Raw genomic sequence first — 13655 nt, forward strand, 5'->3', positions numbered from 1 at the left:
TTGAATGCAGAGACAGATAAGGGAATCCAGCTGTCTTCTATTAAGCCAGAGAATAAAGAGATTTGCAGAAGTGTAAAATAATGTCACTTTTCTTCACTAAATTTTTTTGAAAACTTTTTTTCATAAAAATATGTTATTTATGAAAGCATGTAGTGGGTTTATTATTGTCATTTTAAAATGAATTAGTAAATAATTATTTACAATTTTTCTTGGTTTTAATTCTGAGTACAGTATAGATCAACCGATATAACCCACATCAAAAAATCTCTTTAAGGTTCTCAGTAATTTTTAAGAGTGGGGTCCTGAGATCAAAATGTTTGAGAAGTGCTCATTTTAGATAACAATCCTGAGAAGTGGTAAAGCCGGGTCTCTTATCTGTCTGGCTCTCAACCCACAGAACAACCCATGTTGTTTCCATGGCACAATGTTACCTCCTTACCCAAAAGTCTCATCAGTATTAAAAGGGCAAATAGAATTGGGTCCCTAAAGCTTTATTTTGCAATTTTTTCCCCCAATATTTAAGTTTTTCAATGTTTATTTTTGGTGTTTGCTTTTTATTAAACTATAGTTGGTATACAATGTTTTGTTAATTTCTGGTGTACAGTAAAGCAATTCAGTTATATATATATATATTCTTTTTCATATTCTTTCCATTATAATTTATTACAAGATATTGAATATAGCTCCCTGTACTATACAGTAGGACCTTGTTGTTTATCCTTTTTACTTATAGTACTTTGTACCTGCTAATCTCAAACTCCTAATGTATCCCTCCCCACCCCATTTCCCCTTTGGTAACCATAAGTTTGTTTTCTATGTCTGTGAGTCTGTTTCTGTTTCATAAGTAAGTTCATTTGTATCATATTTTAGATTCCACATATAAGTTTTTCGCTGTTTAGATATTTTTCTCCAGTAAAGCACAAGTTTCTTGTCCCTAAAGCTTTAGACCTTCGTGAGGGTTTCACGATGACTCTTTCTGGCAATAGTAGAAAAATGAAATGATGTTGCTTCGTACTCAGCTTATGACAGAAGTAACAATATACTGAGTTGTCTATAAAGCCCCCCAAGGTTGGGAGGTGTTCTTTATTAGGTTTTAACAAACAGTAGTAAATCTGATTATTTGCCTCTAGGTTTGTATTCCATGGTGCTAAGCCCCAAGAATTAAATCCATGTTTTGGGGGGGCCAGATTTGCTGGGGGACATTCTCAGAAGGAAATCTTGCATGCCCCTACGCAGCAGTGCATTCTCAGCAACCTCCCTCAGGCTCCTGTGCAGCTTCTCCATCTCCTTGTATTCACTTTTGACATCTACAGAAGAGCAGAAAGTAAGCATTAGGAGTTAGTCCTTTTCAGAAACGTCCCCGGAAAACAAATCCCCTGAGAATCCTGTTCTGACCTCGGTCACCTGTCCCAGAATCTGAACTTGAGAATGGAGCTTAGAGATCAGACAGTCCAGTCAATGTGTTTTATAAATAGCTCGATCAAACCAGGCATTCTTGCTCTTATCTTAAGGCTTATCTCAGCATAGGGGGCACCTTGAAAATAAACACAAACCTACCCATAAAAAAGGTCTGGGAAATCACTGAGTCTTTACAAAGGCCTCATAAGTGCTCAGTGGAAGGAGATACAAAGCACACCCCCAAAAAACCTCCCCCAAGTCTTTTCCAGGCATCTCTCTCCTTTTCTGATCTCTCTCCCCACAGCTGTGCCCATCCTAAGGGAATCTGCTCTTACATTTGGCATCTCAGGCTCTTAGCCCATGATCTGCAACCAAATGGTATCCTTTTGATGGTTCATTTTATGTGTCCACTTGTCTGAGCTGTGGTGCCCAGATATTTGGTCAAACATTATTCTGGATGTTTCTGTCAGTATATTTTTGGATGAGCTTTACATTTAAATCAGTGGACTCTGAGTAAAGCAGATTGCCCTCCGCAATGTGGGTGGGCCTCATCTAATCAGATGAAGATCTGACTAAAACAAAAGGCTGGTCTCCCCTGAGCAAGAGGGAATTAATTCTCCAGCAGACTGCTTTTGGACTTGAACTGCAAGTCTTCCTTGTATCTCCAGCCTGCTGGCCTCCCTTATCAGATTTCGGATGCACAAAACTGCCATAGTTGCATGAGCCAATCCCTTAAAATGATCTCTTTCTCTCTCTATATATGGACATACGTATACATTCTATTGGTTCTGTTTCTTTGGAGAACCCTGACAAACACAGTCCGCTTTGAAGGGACACTTCAGACTGACCTTGGGGTTGGCTCTGGCATTGCTCCCGGAAGCCCCTCCATCGCCCTTGGCTCTATATGCCCGGCATCATGACTCAGACCCACCCACCCTGAGCTGGCCAGTGATGGGAGCCAAGACCTTGACCAAGAAGGGAGTCAGGGGCTTCCCTGGTGGCGCAGTGGTTGAGAGTCCGCCTGCCGATGCAGGGGACACGGGTTCGTGCCCCGGTCTGGGAAGATCCCACATGCCGCAGAGCGGCTGGGCCCGTGAGCCATGGCCGCTGAGCCCGCGCGTCCGGAGCCTGTGCTCCGCAACGGGAGAGGCCACAACAGTGAGAGGCCCGCGTACCGCAAAAAAAAAAAAAAAAAAAAAAAAGGGAGTCAGAACCCTGAGTCTGTTTGTCTTTCTCCTGAGTCTAGAAGGTCTCCCTTTTCCTCACTGCCTCTTAAATCGTATTTATCCTTCCAGGCTCCATTCTAGGGCCCAGCTTACTTGAAGCTACCCCAGTGTCCCAGCCCTGAATAACCACTGTCTTCTGCACTGTGGGAATAACAGTCTGGTGCCCAAGTGCATCCCCTCCCTCAGGTTTTTGTTTAAATGTCACATTTCCAGTGAGACCTTCCCTGGCCACCCTGGCCCCTCCTCCAGGACCTCTCTCTCTCCTTCCCTGCTTTATTTTTCTCCATAGCATGTATCGCTCTTTGGCTTGCCACACACTTTATTTATTCTGCTTCCTGTCTACCTTCTGCCCTCTGGGTTGTAAGCTCCATGAAGGTGGAGATTTTTGTCTGTACTGGTCACTGCTGTACCCTCAGTACCTAGAACACTGCCCAGCACCTAGGAGGGGGCTGTGGTTTCTCGCAGAGTGAATGCATATGATCTGCTATTGTGATTTACAGTCTTGCACATCTTGTCTTAACAACCAGCTAAGACTCAGAGCAGGCACTGTTTCAGACCTCTTTGGTACCTGGCACAGTACTCCCTACATAGTGTATATTCGCTGGTGATGGGAAGAAAAGGAGATGGTCTTAAATTATGGCAAAGAGTAATTTACATCAAACTCTGGGGAACATTTTCTGTCTGTGAGACCTGGAGAGTCAGGAGACCTTTGACCACTTCGAGGGGGGGTTCTTAGAAGACACGATTGGGTGACTCTAATCTTAAAACAGGTTCAAGACAGATGGTCATGGGAAAGACCGATACACTGCAGTGCAAGGGTGTCGTATCTCCTTCCCAGAGACCACTAGGAACAGGTTAGACGGCCGTCTCACCAGCCAGAATTGGGAGAGAACGATGATTTCCAAAGAAATACGTTAAGTGCAGGACAGATCTTTAGAAGCGGAAATTGTGGCTTTTTCTTTGGAAATAGCCCTGACCACTTTCACCCTGATGGACTCAACAAAGGCAGCAGCTCTTTTTTTTTCCAAGCAGGCAACTGTGCACATAGTTTAAAACCTAAAAGACCCAGTGCAAAGCGAGTCTCTGCCCTCCCCATTCTCCAGCCTCCAGTTCCCCTCCTTAGAGGCAACCAGTGTGACCAGCTGCTGTATATCCCATGGAGATTTTTCTGCATATACAGACACGTACATATGCTTTTCCTTTTTTCTCTCTCACAAATGGCAACACATTACATGCTTTTTTTTTTTTTTTTTTTTACTTTACTATATATCTTGGAGCTTGTTTCTTACAGCTACATATAAAGCTGCTTTTTTTTTAACCAGTTGCGAGGTCCTCTACTAGTGGTGTAGCTAAGTGAGCTTAACCATCACGACCCCTAAGTCTATGGACGGATCTCTGAGGTCTTGAGACCATGAACAATGCTGCCCTGAATAACCTTGTGCGCATGCCACTCTGCCATGTATGAGGATATCAGAGGATAAATGCCTAGAAGAAGGATGGCTGGGCCAAAGGATGTGCACATTTTAAATTTTGCTAGCAATTGCCCAGTCGCTGTTTGCACCAGTTTACACTGTCCAGTTTACACCAGGGGACCTGGTGGAGCCCATGGTGTGAAGGGAAGATGGTTGCCTGTACCACATGCCCCTGGTGCTGCATCCCCAGCTTCCTGGTGGATGAAAACAAACCTTCTCCACCACAACCAGAAAATGAGGCTTCTCATGGGAAGATATCAGTCTAAAAGAATGGGTTTATGGAGACACCAGGACAGAGGTATGGATTTGACTTTGCCGCTTTCCAGCTACGGATCCTCAGCACATTATCTAAGTTTCTGCATCTGCAAAATGGAGCAAGAATGCCTGCCCCTGAGGGTGAATGTAAGAATGTGGTGAGCCGTTGTACACAAAACCCGAATATAATGCTTGGTCTCAGCTGGGTGCTCAGCAAAGGAGGGGGCAGTCTTGTTCTTATCATCTCCATCCCTTGCCCTAGAAATTCTTCCTAACTTAATTTCTTTAAATCCAGCAAAGAGCAACCACAGTTTGGGGGGTAGGGGTGTGGCATCATCACCCTTTATGCAAAGGTTGTATGTATTTACCTGCAAGCTCCTTGTAGAGCCCATCCCCCTGGGACGAAGCAAGGGTCAGCATGGTGGTGACGCTGCCCTTCACCTTCTCCGTGATTCCATTCTACACGACAAAGGACGGTCATTCTGTTAGGAGGGCACAGCCTAAGGGAAAGGAATCTCATGAAAGGGACCCCACCCAATCCCCCAGCCAGAGAGTGTTAGCGACTGGGGTTGTCTTTTGGCAACTTTTTCAAAGTTTGCATTTTGGCACATTTTTCAAAGTCAGGTCCAAGGGTGGACCGCTTGAGAACACCCTGGGTGACCAGAGTCATCAGGACAACATTTCTGAGGGGTCCCACCTGCCTTTGTATCTCCTTTCCTAGACTCATGGAAATTGTACCTCTGATGCTGAATGACCAAATCAGGAGTAATGAGGAGGCACAGAGGCGTGGTGGGGGGAGAACAGCCACCGCAGAGACAGAAAAAGAGGCAAAGAGAGGGTCACCGTCCCATTGTCCTATCATGCACTTAGTCACTGCGTAAATGTTTGTTGACCTCCTACATTTCATAATACACCATTAATATATAACTTTCCAACTACCCGAGAAATGTCTTCTTGCTACTCTCAGTCGTTCTATCAACTAAAACCAGTTTTCCTCTTCTAAGCATCTCTTGCCTCCCGTTGAAAAACACTGGACTCTCCACTAGCCTGACAGAGCCTAGTTTTGAACCTGCATCTCCTGACTCCAAGTCTTATGGTCTTTTCTTCAATGCACCAGGCTGGGAACCCAAAGCTCTAATCTCGGCTGCATCTGTGAACCTTCTTCTAGTACCTCAGGCCCTTGGCCTCAGCTTCCTTGTTTGTGAGATCAGAGAATGGGAACCCTCTGCGGTCTTGCCCAGTTTCACCTTCCTGCGTGGTTGTCACTTAAGATACGTTTGTACGTGCTCAACGTGCTAATCATTTTTCGGTGGAATTGTTTTCTTGGGTACCTTAAGGGCCGGTTTTTAAACATTCAGTGGGGATTGGCAGCTGTAGAGTTTGGCAAATTTTCTGCAGGTGTTTGTAGTTGGTGGTAATATGTTAAATGATGGAAACTAAACCACGCCTGGTAAATGAGATACCTCTTAGCCTGGTCCAAGAGATATTACATGCCTTGTGTTGTGGAGAAATGTATTTTCCATAACGGTGGTGAAGCGGGGAGAGGAGATTGTGCAGAAGCAGGTTTCAGGAAGCAGGCTGGTTCAGAGGTGGACGGAAATAGCAAGGAGCCGGGGTCCTCAGGAGGTTGGGAGAGAGTCAGCTAAGCCTGGACTGAGGCTCATGAATTTGCAAACCCTATTGGCTTAGGGCCTGGGGTGGGTGGGGGGCAGCCAGCAGTACCTTGGACTAAAACAAAGAATTTATATTACTTGGGGAGGGGTTGGCTAGCTAAGAGACCCAGGGCTGGGATAAGATCATCCAAGCGTACTTGACAGAAGCACTTAGGTTTGGGGAAACTGTTAGGAACTGTCTTCTGAGATAGACAGCGTCACACCTAAATCTATGCCAGGGACTGTAACAGACTGACCTATAATAGTTGACTGGCATTTATCTATTGGTATTTTATGTAGACAAGTCATTTTCCCTCATTTAAAAAAAAAATCTGTCTTAAGATTATGCTATTGCTGGAGCCAGGTTATCTGGTCCCAAATCCCCGCTCTGTAACTTACTAGCTGTGTGACCTCTTGATACACCTCTCTTTGCCTCCGTTTTCTCATCTGTAAAATGGGAACAATAATAGTATACTTCACAGAGTTGCTGGGGATTCAATGAACTCATGTTTGTGAAGAGCTTAGGATCCCCTCTAGGTATTACAGTTGTCCTAGTGATGACTCAGTAAAGAGGAAAGAGGCAGGAGAGGGCTGGAGGGGCTGCATTTCTGAAGCCACGGTCTCAGAGAGAAGCCCGAGCCAGCATGTGGTGGCAGTGGAGGCTGGCCTCCTCCCCAGAATCATGGCCATCGGTTGGGCACTCTCTAGAGAAGGCATCCGGCTCTATTTGGGCCCAAACAACTACTACTTCTTCTGTCTTCTGTACCTGCTTCCTGTGCTCCCCCAGGAGCCTCTTTGGGACTGGAATTCAAACCATGGATGTCAAATACCTTCAGCTGGTGAAATTGGTGCTGCATCCTTTCTTGAGCCCGTTCGAACATGCCCTCGTCCACCTGCCGGTCCAGCCCTCTTCTGAGGACATCTTTCATTCTTTCACATGCTTTTTTGCCCGTGATCTGAGCTACCTCTGGCAAAAATGATAGTCACAGTCACAGCACAGCAAGGACTTGCTTAGAGACCTTTAGCACCAGAAAGACAGACAAGCAAACAGGGACCTCCCTGGTGGTGCAGTGGTTAAGAATCTGCCCGCCAATGCAGGGAACACAGGTTCAAGCCCTGGTCCGGGAAGATCCCACATGCCGCAGAGCAACTAAGCCAGTGCACCACAACTACTAAGCCTGTGCTCTACAGCCCACGAGCCACAACTACTGAAGCCCACGTGCCACAACTAGTGAAGCCCGCACGCCTAGAGCCCGTGCTCTGCAACAAGAGAAGCCGCTGCCATGAGAAGCCCGTACACCACAGTGAAGAGTGGCCCCCGCTCACCGCAACTAGAGAAAGCCTGCGCGCAGCAACGAAGACCCAACGCAGCCAAAAATAAATAAATAAATTTATTTTAAAAATAAAAAATAAATTTAAAAAGCACATTTAAAAAAAGACAAGCAAACAAACTATACACACACATACACACACATATGTATTATACATACCTACCTACATACACATATATATTCATACATGTAGCACCATTTTCTACACCGTGGAAATAGAATAACATGATACAAAACACTAACTCAATATTTAGATCATTTTCATGTTGAAAATCTAATGAGTGAATTAAGCAGAAGCTTCCAAAATTCCAAACTCACCCGCCCACCCCAGAAAAAAAAACAGTGGGACCACCAAACCAAGAAAAAGTTGGAAAGTGAGTTTACAAATACTTAAAGAAAATAAGGATGAGAATTGGATAATGGATTTTATAGTTTAATTAGCTGAGATGCAGCATGGAGAGGAGAAGCAAGGTGTCTAGATAAAGGGTGGACAGAACTAGAAACACACAGATAGAAATGGGTCATGACTGACCTCTCCCCACACCCTTGCAATTGTTTGGTTTTAATTTGTAGAGCAAGAGTGTTATGGGGACTCAGGACACAGGAGGACAAATACTTTGAAGGGGGAGCAGCAGACTAGGATGCTAAAGGAGCCGACAGACCCCGGAGGAGGTGGAAAAGTTACTCTCGGGGGCCCACCTTCGTAACAGGGCTTCAGGTCGTTCTGAACAGAGGTGCTGAGAGACTCATAAATCCTCCTCTTCCTTCTGAGGATGTGTCCCTCCAGGCCTCCCAGGATGGCGCTTATCTGAGAATCCACGTTAACAAAAAGCCATTTGTGACAATCCCTTAATAGAAGCAGGGCAGGGGTTCCCGTGTACTGCCACCGCCTCCTCTGCCCTGTATTATCGTTGGCTGTTCACACGTCTCCGCCACTGTGAACTCCTCACAAGCAGGAACTTTATCTGAAGCACTTTTATATCCCCAAGTGCTTCCCACGGTGCCGGGCACCTCAGAAAACTCGATAACTATTTGCAGAGTTGAACTCGGGTGCATGCGAGCTGCTGGGATGGGGCACTTGGGGGAGGGCGGGGGAGGCACAGGCGATTTCTCTAGTGTTACCCTGTAATTTGGGCTGGGCCTGTGCTGTGGACTGAATAGTCACGTTCCCCCAGATTCTTCTGTTGAAATCTTAAACCCCGATGTGATGGCATTAGGAGGTGGGACCTTTGGAGGTGATTATGTCTTAAGGAGGGAGCCCTCCCCATTGGGATGATTCCCCTTATAGACAGGACCCCAGAGAGCTCCTCTGCCCCATCTGCCATGTAAGCACACAGCAAAAAGATGGCCACCCATGAACCAGGAAGCAGGCCCAACCGGACACCAAACCTGCCTGCGCCTTGATCTTATACTTCCAGTTCCAGAACTGTGAGAAGTAAATTTCTGCTGTTTGTAAGCTGCCTGGTCTACGGTATTTGTTACAGCAGCCCAAACAGGCTAAGACAGCCTGGACTAAGCAAATGAGTCCCAGACAAGAGTCTTGAGGCCTCAAAGCTAAAAAATGATCTGCAGAAAAAGACTCTTCTTTAAACTTCACCGCTGTGGATAATACTTCATGATATTGGCAAAAATGATAAAGGAGTCAGTGAGAATGTTACAGGTGGGTTCAAATGTTTATACTTCTAAGGATTCTTTGAAGATTCTTCTTGGGAACTGGGGCTACTTGACCATCTCAGCATTTACTCTTCCTTTCTTCTCAGTGGGACAAAGCTTGCTACGTCTGTAGCAGACTCAGGACTGCTTCTCTTTGCCCCATCCCACTATGTTCTGTATCCCACGGTGCCTGCTATAAGGTCCATCCAGACCCTGGACACTCCAGGGAAACAGGTGGGAAAAGACAGGCAACCTCCAAAATCCTGCTGCGAAGAAAACCACTACCCAACCTCGCTGCCCCCTTCACTTTATAAGGATCTTACCTCCTGGATCAGGAAACTCTTTTTATAGCTGTCATATTTCCAGCCATTTCTTATCCCAATTTCCGTCATCTTCTCCTGCAGAGAGTGCTTAAAAGCATCTATGTGGGGCATCAGAGCTGAGCCATCACTGGGCTTCCCAGACCTACAGGGGAAAGCACGATAAAATGTTAAGAGACAACGGTGGCTATGGTGGGGTTAAAACAAAGAGGAAACTAGCTGGTATTCTTTTACTCATTTTTAAGAGAAGGAGGACGAGATCTAACAATTACAAAATTCCTATAATGAAGTCCGTGCAATGATGTCCATTTTACAGATGAGAAAGCTGAGGTTCAGAGACGGTAGCTAATGTGTTCAAAGTCACACAGCTAGTAAGTAGCAGGGCCAGACCTTGGGCACTGATCTGTTTAACCTCAAAACTCATAGTCTTTCTGCTGCCCAGGTGTTCCCACTTGAAAGGGTGGGACGAACTACACCGTAAAAGATGGGTAAGATTTAGGGACGTGAAAAGGAGGAGGAGGCATTCTCCACAGGGACGACATAGTGAACTAGGTTTCAGGACATCCCAGGAATAAGAAGCATCAGGTGAGTAGAGGAGAGGGCAGAGGCTTGAAGTCCTAGCTCTCTTCTTAGGAGCCGGGTGACCCTGGGAAAACTATACGATTCCTCCGAATGGCAGTGTGTTCACTTGTAAGAAGACCAGAGCCACTTCAGAGGGTTATGGGGAGGATGTGATGACATGATGCATGCAAAGTGCTTAGCACAAGTCCCTGGTACATCTCAGTTGCTCTTTGCTGTCCTCAGGCTGGTTAAAGCCAGGGGTTGACACTGACAGGGGGGTGGGGAGAGATGGGAAAGGCCAGTTGGAAGCAGGTGGAATGTCTTGAAGGCCGTTTCAAGGAATTTGGAGTTTACCCTACAGATGTGTAAAACAGGGGTGGGTGAGCGTAGGTAGAATAGCAGGATTCCAAACACATTTAAAGGAAGGTTGGGGGCACGGGGGTGGAGGCACTGAGTAAGAATCGAGCAAAGGTAGAATGGCTCAAACAGGAGAGGGTGGTAGGCCAGGTGAAATGCCAGGGGCAAAGGAGGGAGACTGGGGACAGGCTGGGGATTAGGAGAGACTGTTTCTGTGGATGGAGAAAAGGATTGGAGGTCAAGGAAAAAGGGAAGGACGGGGTGCTGTGAAGGTTCGAGCCCCCCACCCCACGCTGTGTGAGCACGCTGTGTGTCAAAAGCAAGCAGAGTCATCGTGAGCCACTTTTCCTTTTCTCATTCAGGGAAATTTACAAAGGCCGTGTGTTTCCTTAACTCCACACTCTCCAACCAAAATACCCCTGTCCTGGGCTCAGATCCCCGGTGCATGTAGGAGATATTTGAAAAATAATGGGAATCATAATATTAATCTGAAAGCAGCATCTCCAGCTGCACTCCAGGTCACCATAGGAAATTTTTAAGTAAACCAAACTAGGGCTTTTGTGTTTTGCCAAAGACTAAGTTTTCCTCCTCAAGTGGCAAGCTACTCCGGTCCCTTCCAGATCCAAAGTACAAATTCTTAAAGATGAGCGTTCTTCGCATGTTTGTTCACAGAGGATCCAAGTGAAGGATCCTTTACCTAAAAATGCCTCCAAAAACAGGATCAATCTGTTCATAGATGGGCTGCGTGATGGCTTCGTTCAGATCTATTCTCCCAAGAGTCCTGGAGGCATAGATACCGTTTTTCAGGCAAACCGCTTTCAGAGTCTGGTGAAAACCCTGGTTTCCTCTACTCCTCTGGATAATTAAACAATAAGATAGTGGAGTTAGTAGGTGTTACCTAGAATTCACGGGATCAGAGCTGCACTGCCTTTGGCCAAACACCATTACCAAGAATCACAGGGAAGAGTAGAGACACGATCTTTCAATGTATTATTAAGCTACACAGAGAGGACAGCAGTCACACCTCAGGTTGGCGGGTGGCCCTGCCCTGGGTTCCCAAAGCATCCTCTGCTCTCTGCTTACATACAGCTTTGCGTTTGTCTCTTTACTCATCAGGCTGCTAAACTGGACCATCAGCTGGTTAAGATCAGACCCGATGTTTCATCCATCGTGATGTCCTCACCATCTGGTCCTGGTATAGGTCATGCTTGATAAATAAGTGCTAAATGAGCAGTTATTAAATGAAAGTGTGCTCTGACTCTACCGCGAGTATGTGTTTTAGGTTTTCCGAGCACAGCCTCGATGTTTTACACTTTTTATTACATATTTGATAAAATGTAACTTGATGTGTATCTCTTTGTAGTATTTTCTCCCAGAGACATAAACTCACACATCGGAAGAAAAAAATAATATGAAGCTAGAGCTATAAGAGACTTGACAAATTTTAGCCACATGGTGATTGATCCTCAGTAAAGAGAATAAAAAATACATTTGCACTGACTGAAATTTCAGTAGAGGCCTTTGTGATCATTAATCAATGATATATGTTTTCAGTGAATGGCCATGTAGCATGGTACAACTGGCATCATAGTATCTCTATCTATCCATATCTATCTTCCCATATCAATCTATCATCTATCTCTATTTTAATATTCTGCCATTTTTGCTTAATATTATAACATGAGCATTTCCTGAATTCATTGTAAATACTTCCAAAAAATTATTGGAATAACCACGTAATGTCATATGGATGTATCATATCATTAGCATTCTCGTATGATTAGACATTTAGGCTATTTTACTGTGTTACCTAAAGATATGATGTTAGTATAAACATGTCTGCCCAAATATCTGATCGCAAGGGCAAGTTGCTTATCAAATAGGAACGCCCTGGGTTGTGCCCGTAGTCACAGAGTAAAGAAGCCATTGAAGGGCTGAGGAGAGCGGGGACAGTTCCTGGGATGAAGCCCTGGTGACAGCCTGAAGGTGCCTGATGCTGCTTCTTCCTCCACAAGCGCATTGTCTCAGAGGACTGGTCCCCACCTCGTGCCTTCGCCTTCTCAGCACCCACCCACTCATTCACTTTTTGTGATCTGGGATCTTCCACCATCGTATAGAAACAGTTCTCTCCAGGGTCACTTCGTTGCCGATCGCTATGAAACAAATTACCCCAAACTTCATGGCTTAAACAACCACACACATTTCTTATCTCTCATCCCTTAGAAACCCCATATAACTATTGAATAATGAAAAGATAAAACAACAATTTGTGTGCCAAGTGAGAGATTATAGGGTGCTTTCTTACTGTGTATCTAATTGATACTTACATCAGCCCTGTGAAATAGATTGGGCAAGTGTTTACCAGCCCCATGTTACAGAAGAAAAGTCCCAACAGGCTTAAGTGGGTTTAGGGCCTTGCCCAGGCCTACAGAGAGGATGTTTGGTGGGGCTGGCATTCCAAACAAGACCCTCGGATCCTCAATTCCAGTTCTTTCAGCTGCACATGTACCCTTCCCTGCGTCCTCACAGTGCACAAACAATTCCCTCAATATGCTTTCCTGTGTGCAATTTTCACTCTCTCCTAATTTCTTCTAGCTCTTTATTTCTTTCAAAAGCAATGGCATAGTGAAAAAAGGTGGAGAATCAGGCGGGCCTCACCGAACATCACGGCTTTTCTTTTTAGAGGGTCACTCACCACCAGGCATGCCCCGAGGATCTGTCGGTAGGAACTCCTGGCATTTTGGACCCCTTCTTGCAGAGGCTGCACTATGTGGGCAAAGCACTGGTCGATGGCCTTCTCCAGCAGCTGTATCTTCTCTTCCACAAATCTCCGCAGGCCACTCACATGCAAGTATTCGTTCTAGGGAACAAGGGCCATCAGGAACGTGAGGCCACCCCCTCCCTAAAGGCACCATCTCCTCCAACTCTGCTTTCTTTAAGTCTGTCACCAACACAAGATTTAGCTTGAGCAGATCACCCACGGTGGACTCCTCCCTGTCATCCCCGTAAGGCACCCTTCAGGGCACAGACCTCCTTACGCTTTGTGGGATTGGAGAATCGAACAAATATATCCTCCTGCAACTTTTCCTGGGGTTTAACCCATTAGGCTACTTGAAAGAGTAAATATTTTTTAAAAATCCAGTTGTCCTTAAAAGAGATTTTTCCAATGACATCTGATTCAACGAATATTTAATGAACTTCGTGCACAAAGCAGTTTTGGAGGAGAGGGTTTCTCAAACTTTAACGTGCATAGAAACCATCAGAAGAGTTGGTTCAAACCCAAGGGCCTGGGATTCTACATTGCTCGCGAGCCCCAGGTAATACTGATCTTCTGGACACTGCTTTAAATAAACAGCAAAGCTACAGGACCACAAAAATAAAGACTTGGTTCCTGCTTCAAAGGAGAATAGTCTAGTCAGGGAAGAAAATA

At 45.4% G+C, this 13655-nt stretch overlaps 1 protein-coding gene across 3 annotated transcripts in view; it reads right to left on the reverse strand.

Annotated features, from left to right (window-relative positions):
* Positions 1 to 1047: 1047 nt before the first annotated feature.
* The window catches only part of NUGGC (nuclear GTPase, germinal center associated), a 41253-nt gene continuing 28645 nt past the window's right edge, over positions 1048 to 13655 (reverse strand). Inside the window, exons 12-19 of one of the 3 annotated variants that reach the window (XM_067742461.1) lie at positions 12921 to 13085; positions 10923 to 11080; positions 9311 to 9452; positions 8034 to 8142; positions 7498 to 7536; positions 6834 to 6970; positions 4720 to 4810; positions 1048 to 1307 (exon numbers count right to left, since the gene is read on the reverse strand). In XM_067742461.1, coding sequence (XP_067598562.1) covers positions 1162 to 1307; positions 4720 to 4810; positions 6834 to 6970; positions 7498 to 7536; positions 8034 to 8142; positions 9311 to 9452; positions 10923 to 11080; positions 12921 to 13085 — 987 coding nt within the window. In that variant the 3' untranslated portion in view covers positions 1048 to 1161. Of the gene's footprint in view, positions 1308 to 4719; positions 4834 to 6833; positions 6971 to 7497; positions 7537 to 8033; positions 8143 to 9310; positions 9453 to 10922; positions 11081 to 12920; positions 13086 to 13655 lie in introns of all 3 variants that reach the window. The other 2 variants (XR_010944719.1, XM_067742462.1) reach the window with 2 other exon arrangements.

This window comes from Pseudorca crassidens, chromosome 7 (genome assembly GCF_039906515.1).
Source record: "Pseudorca crassidens isolate mPseCra1 chromosome 7, mPseCra1.hap1, whole genome shotgun sequence".
NCBI lineage: Eukaryota > Metazoa > Chordata > Mammalia > Artiodactyla > Delphinidae > Pseudorca > Pseudorca crassidens.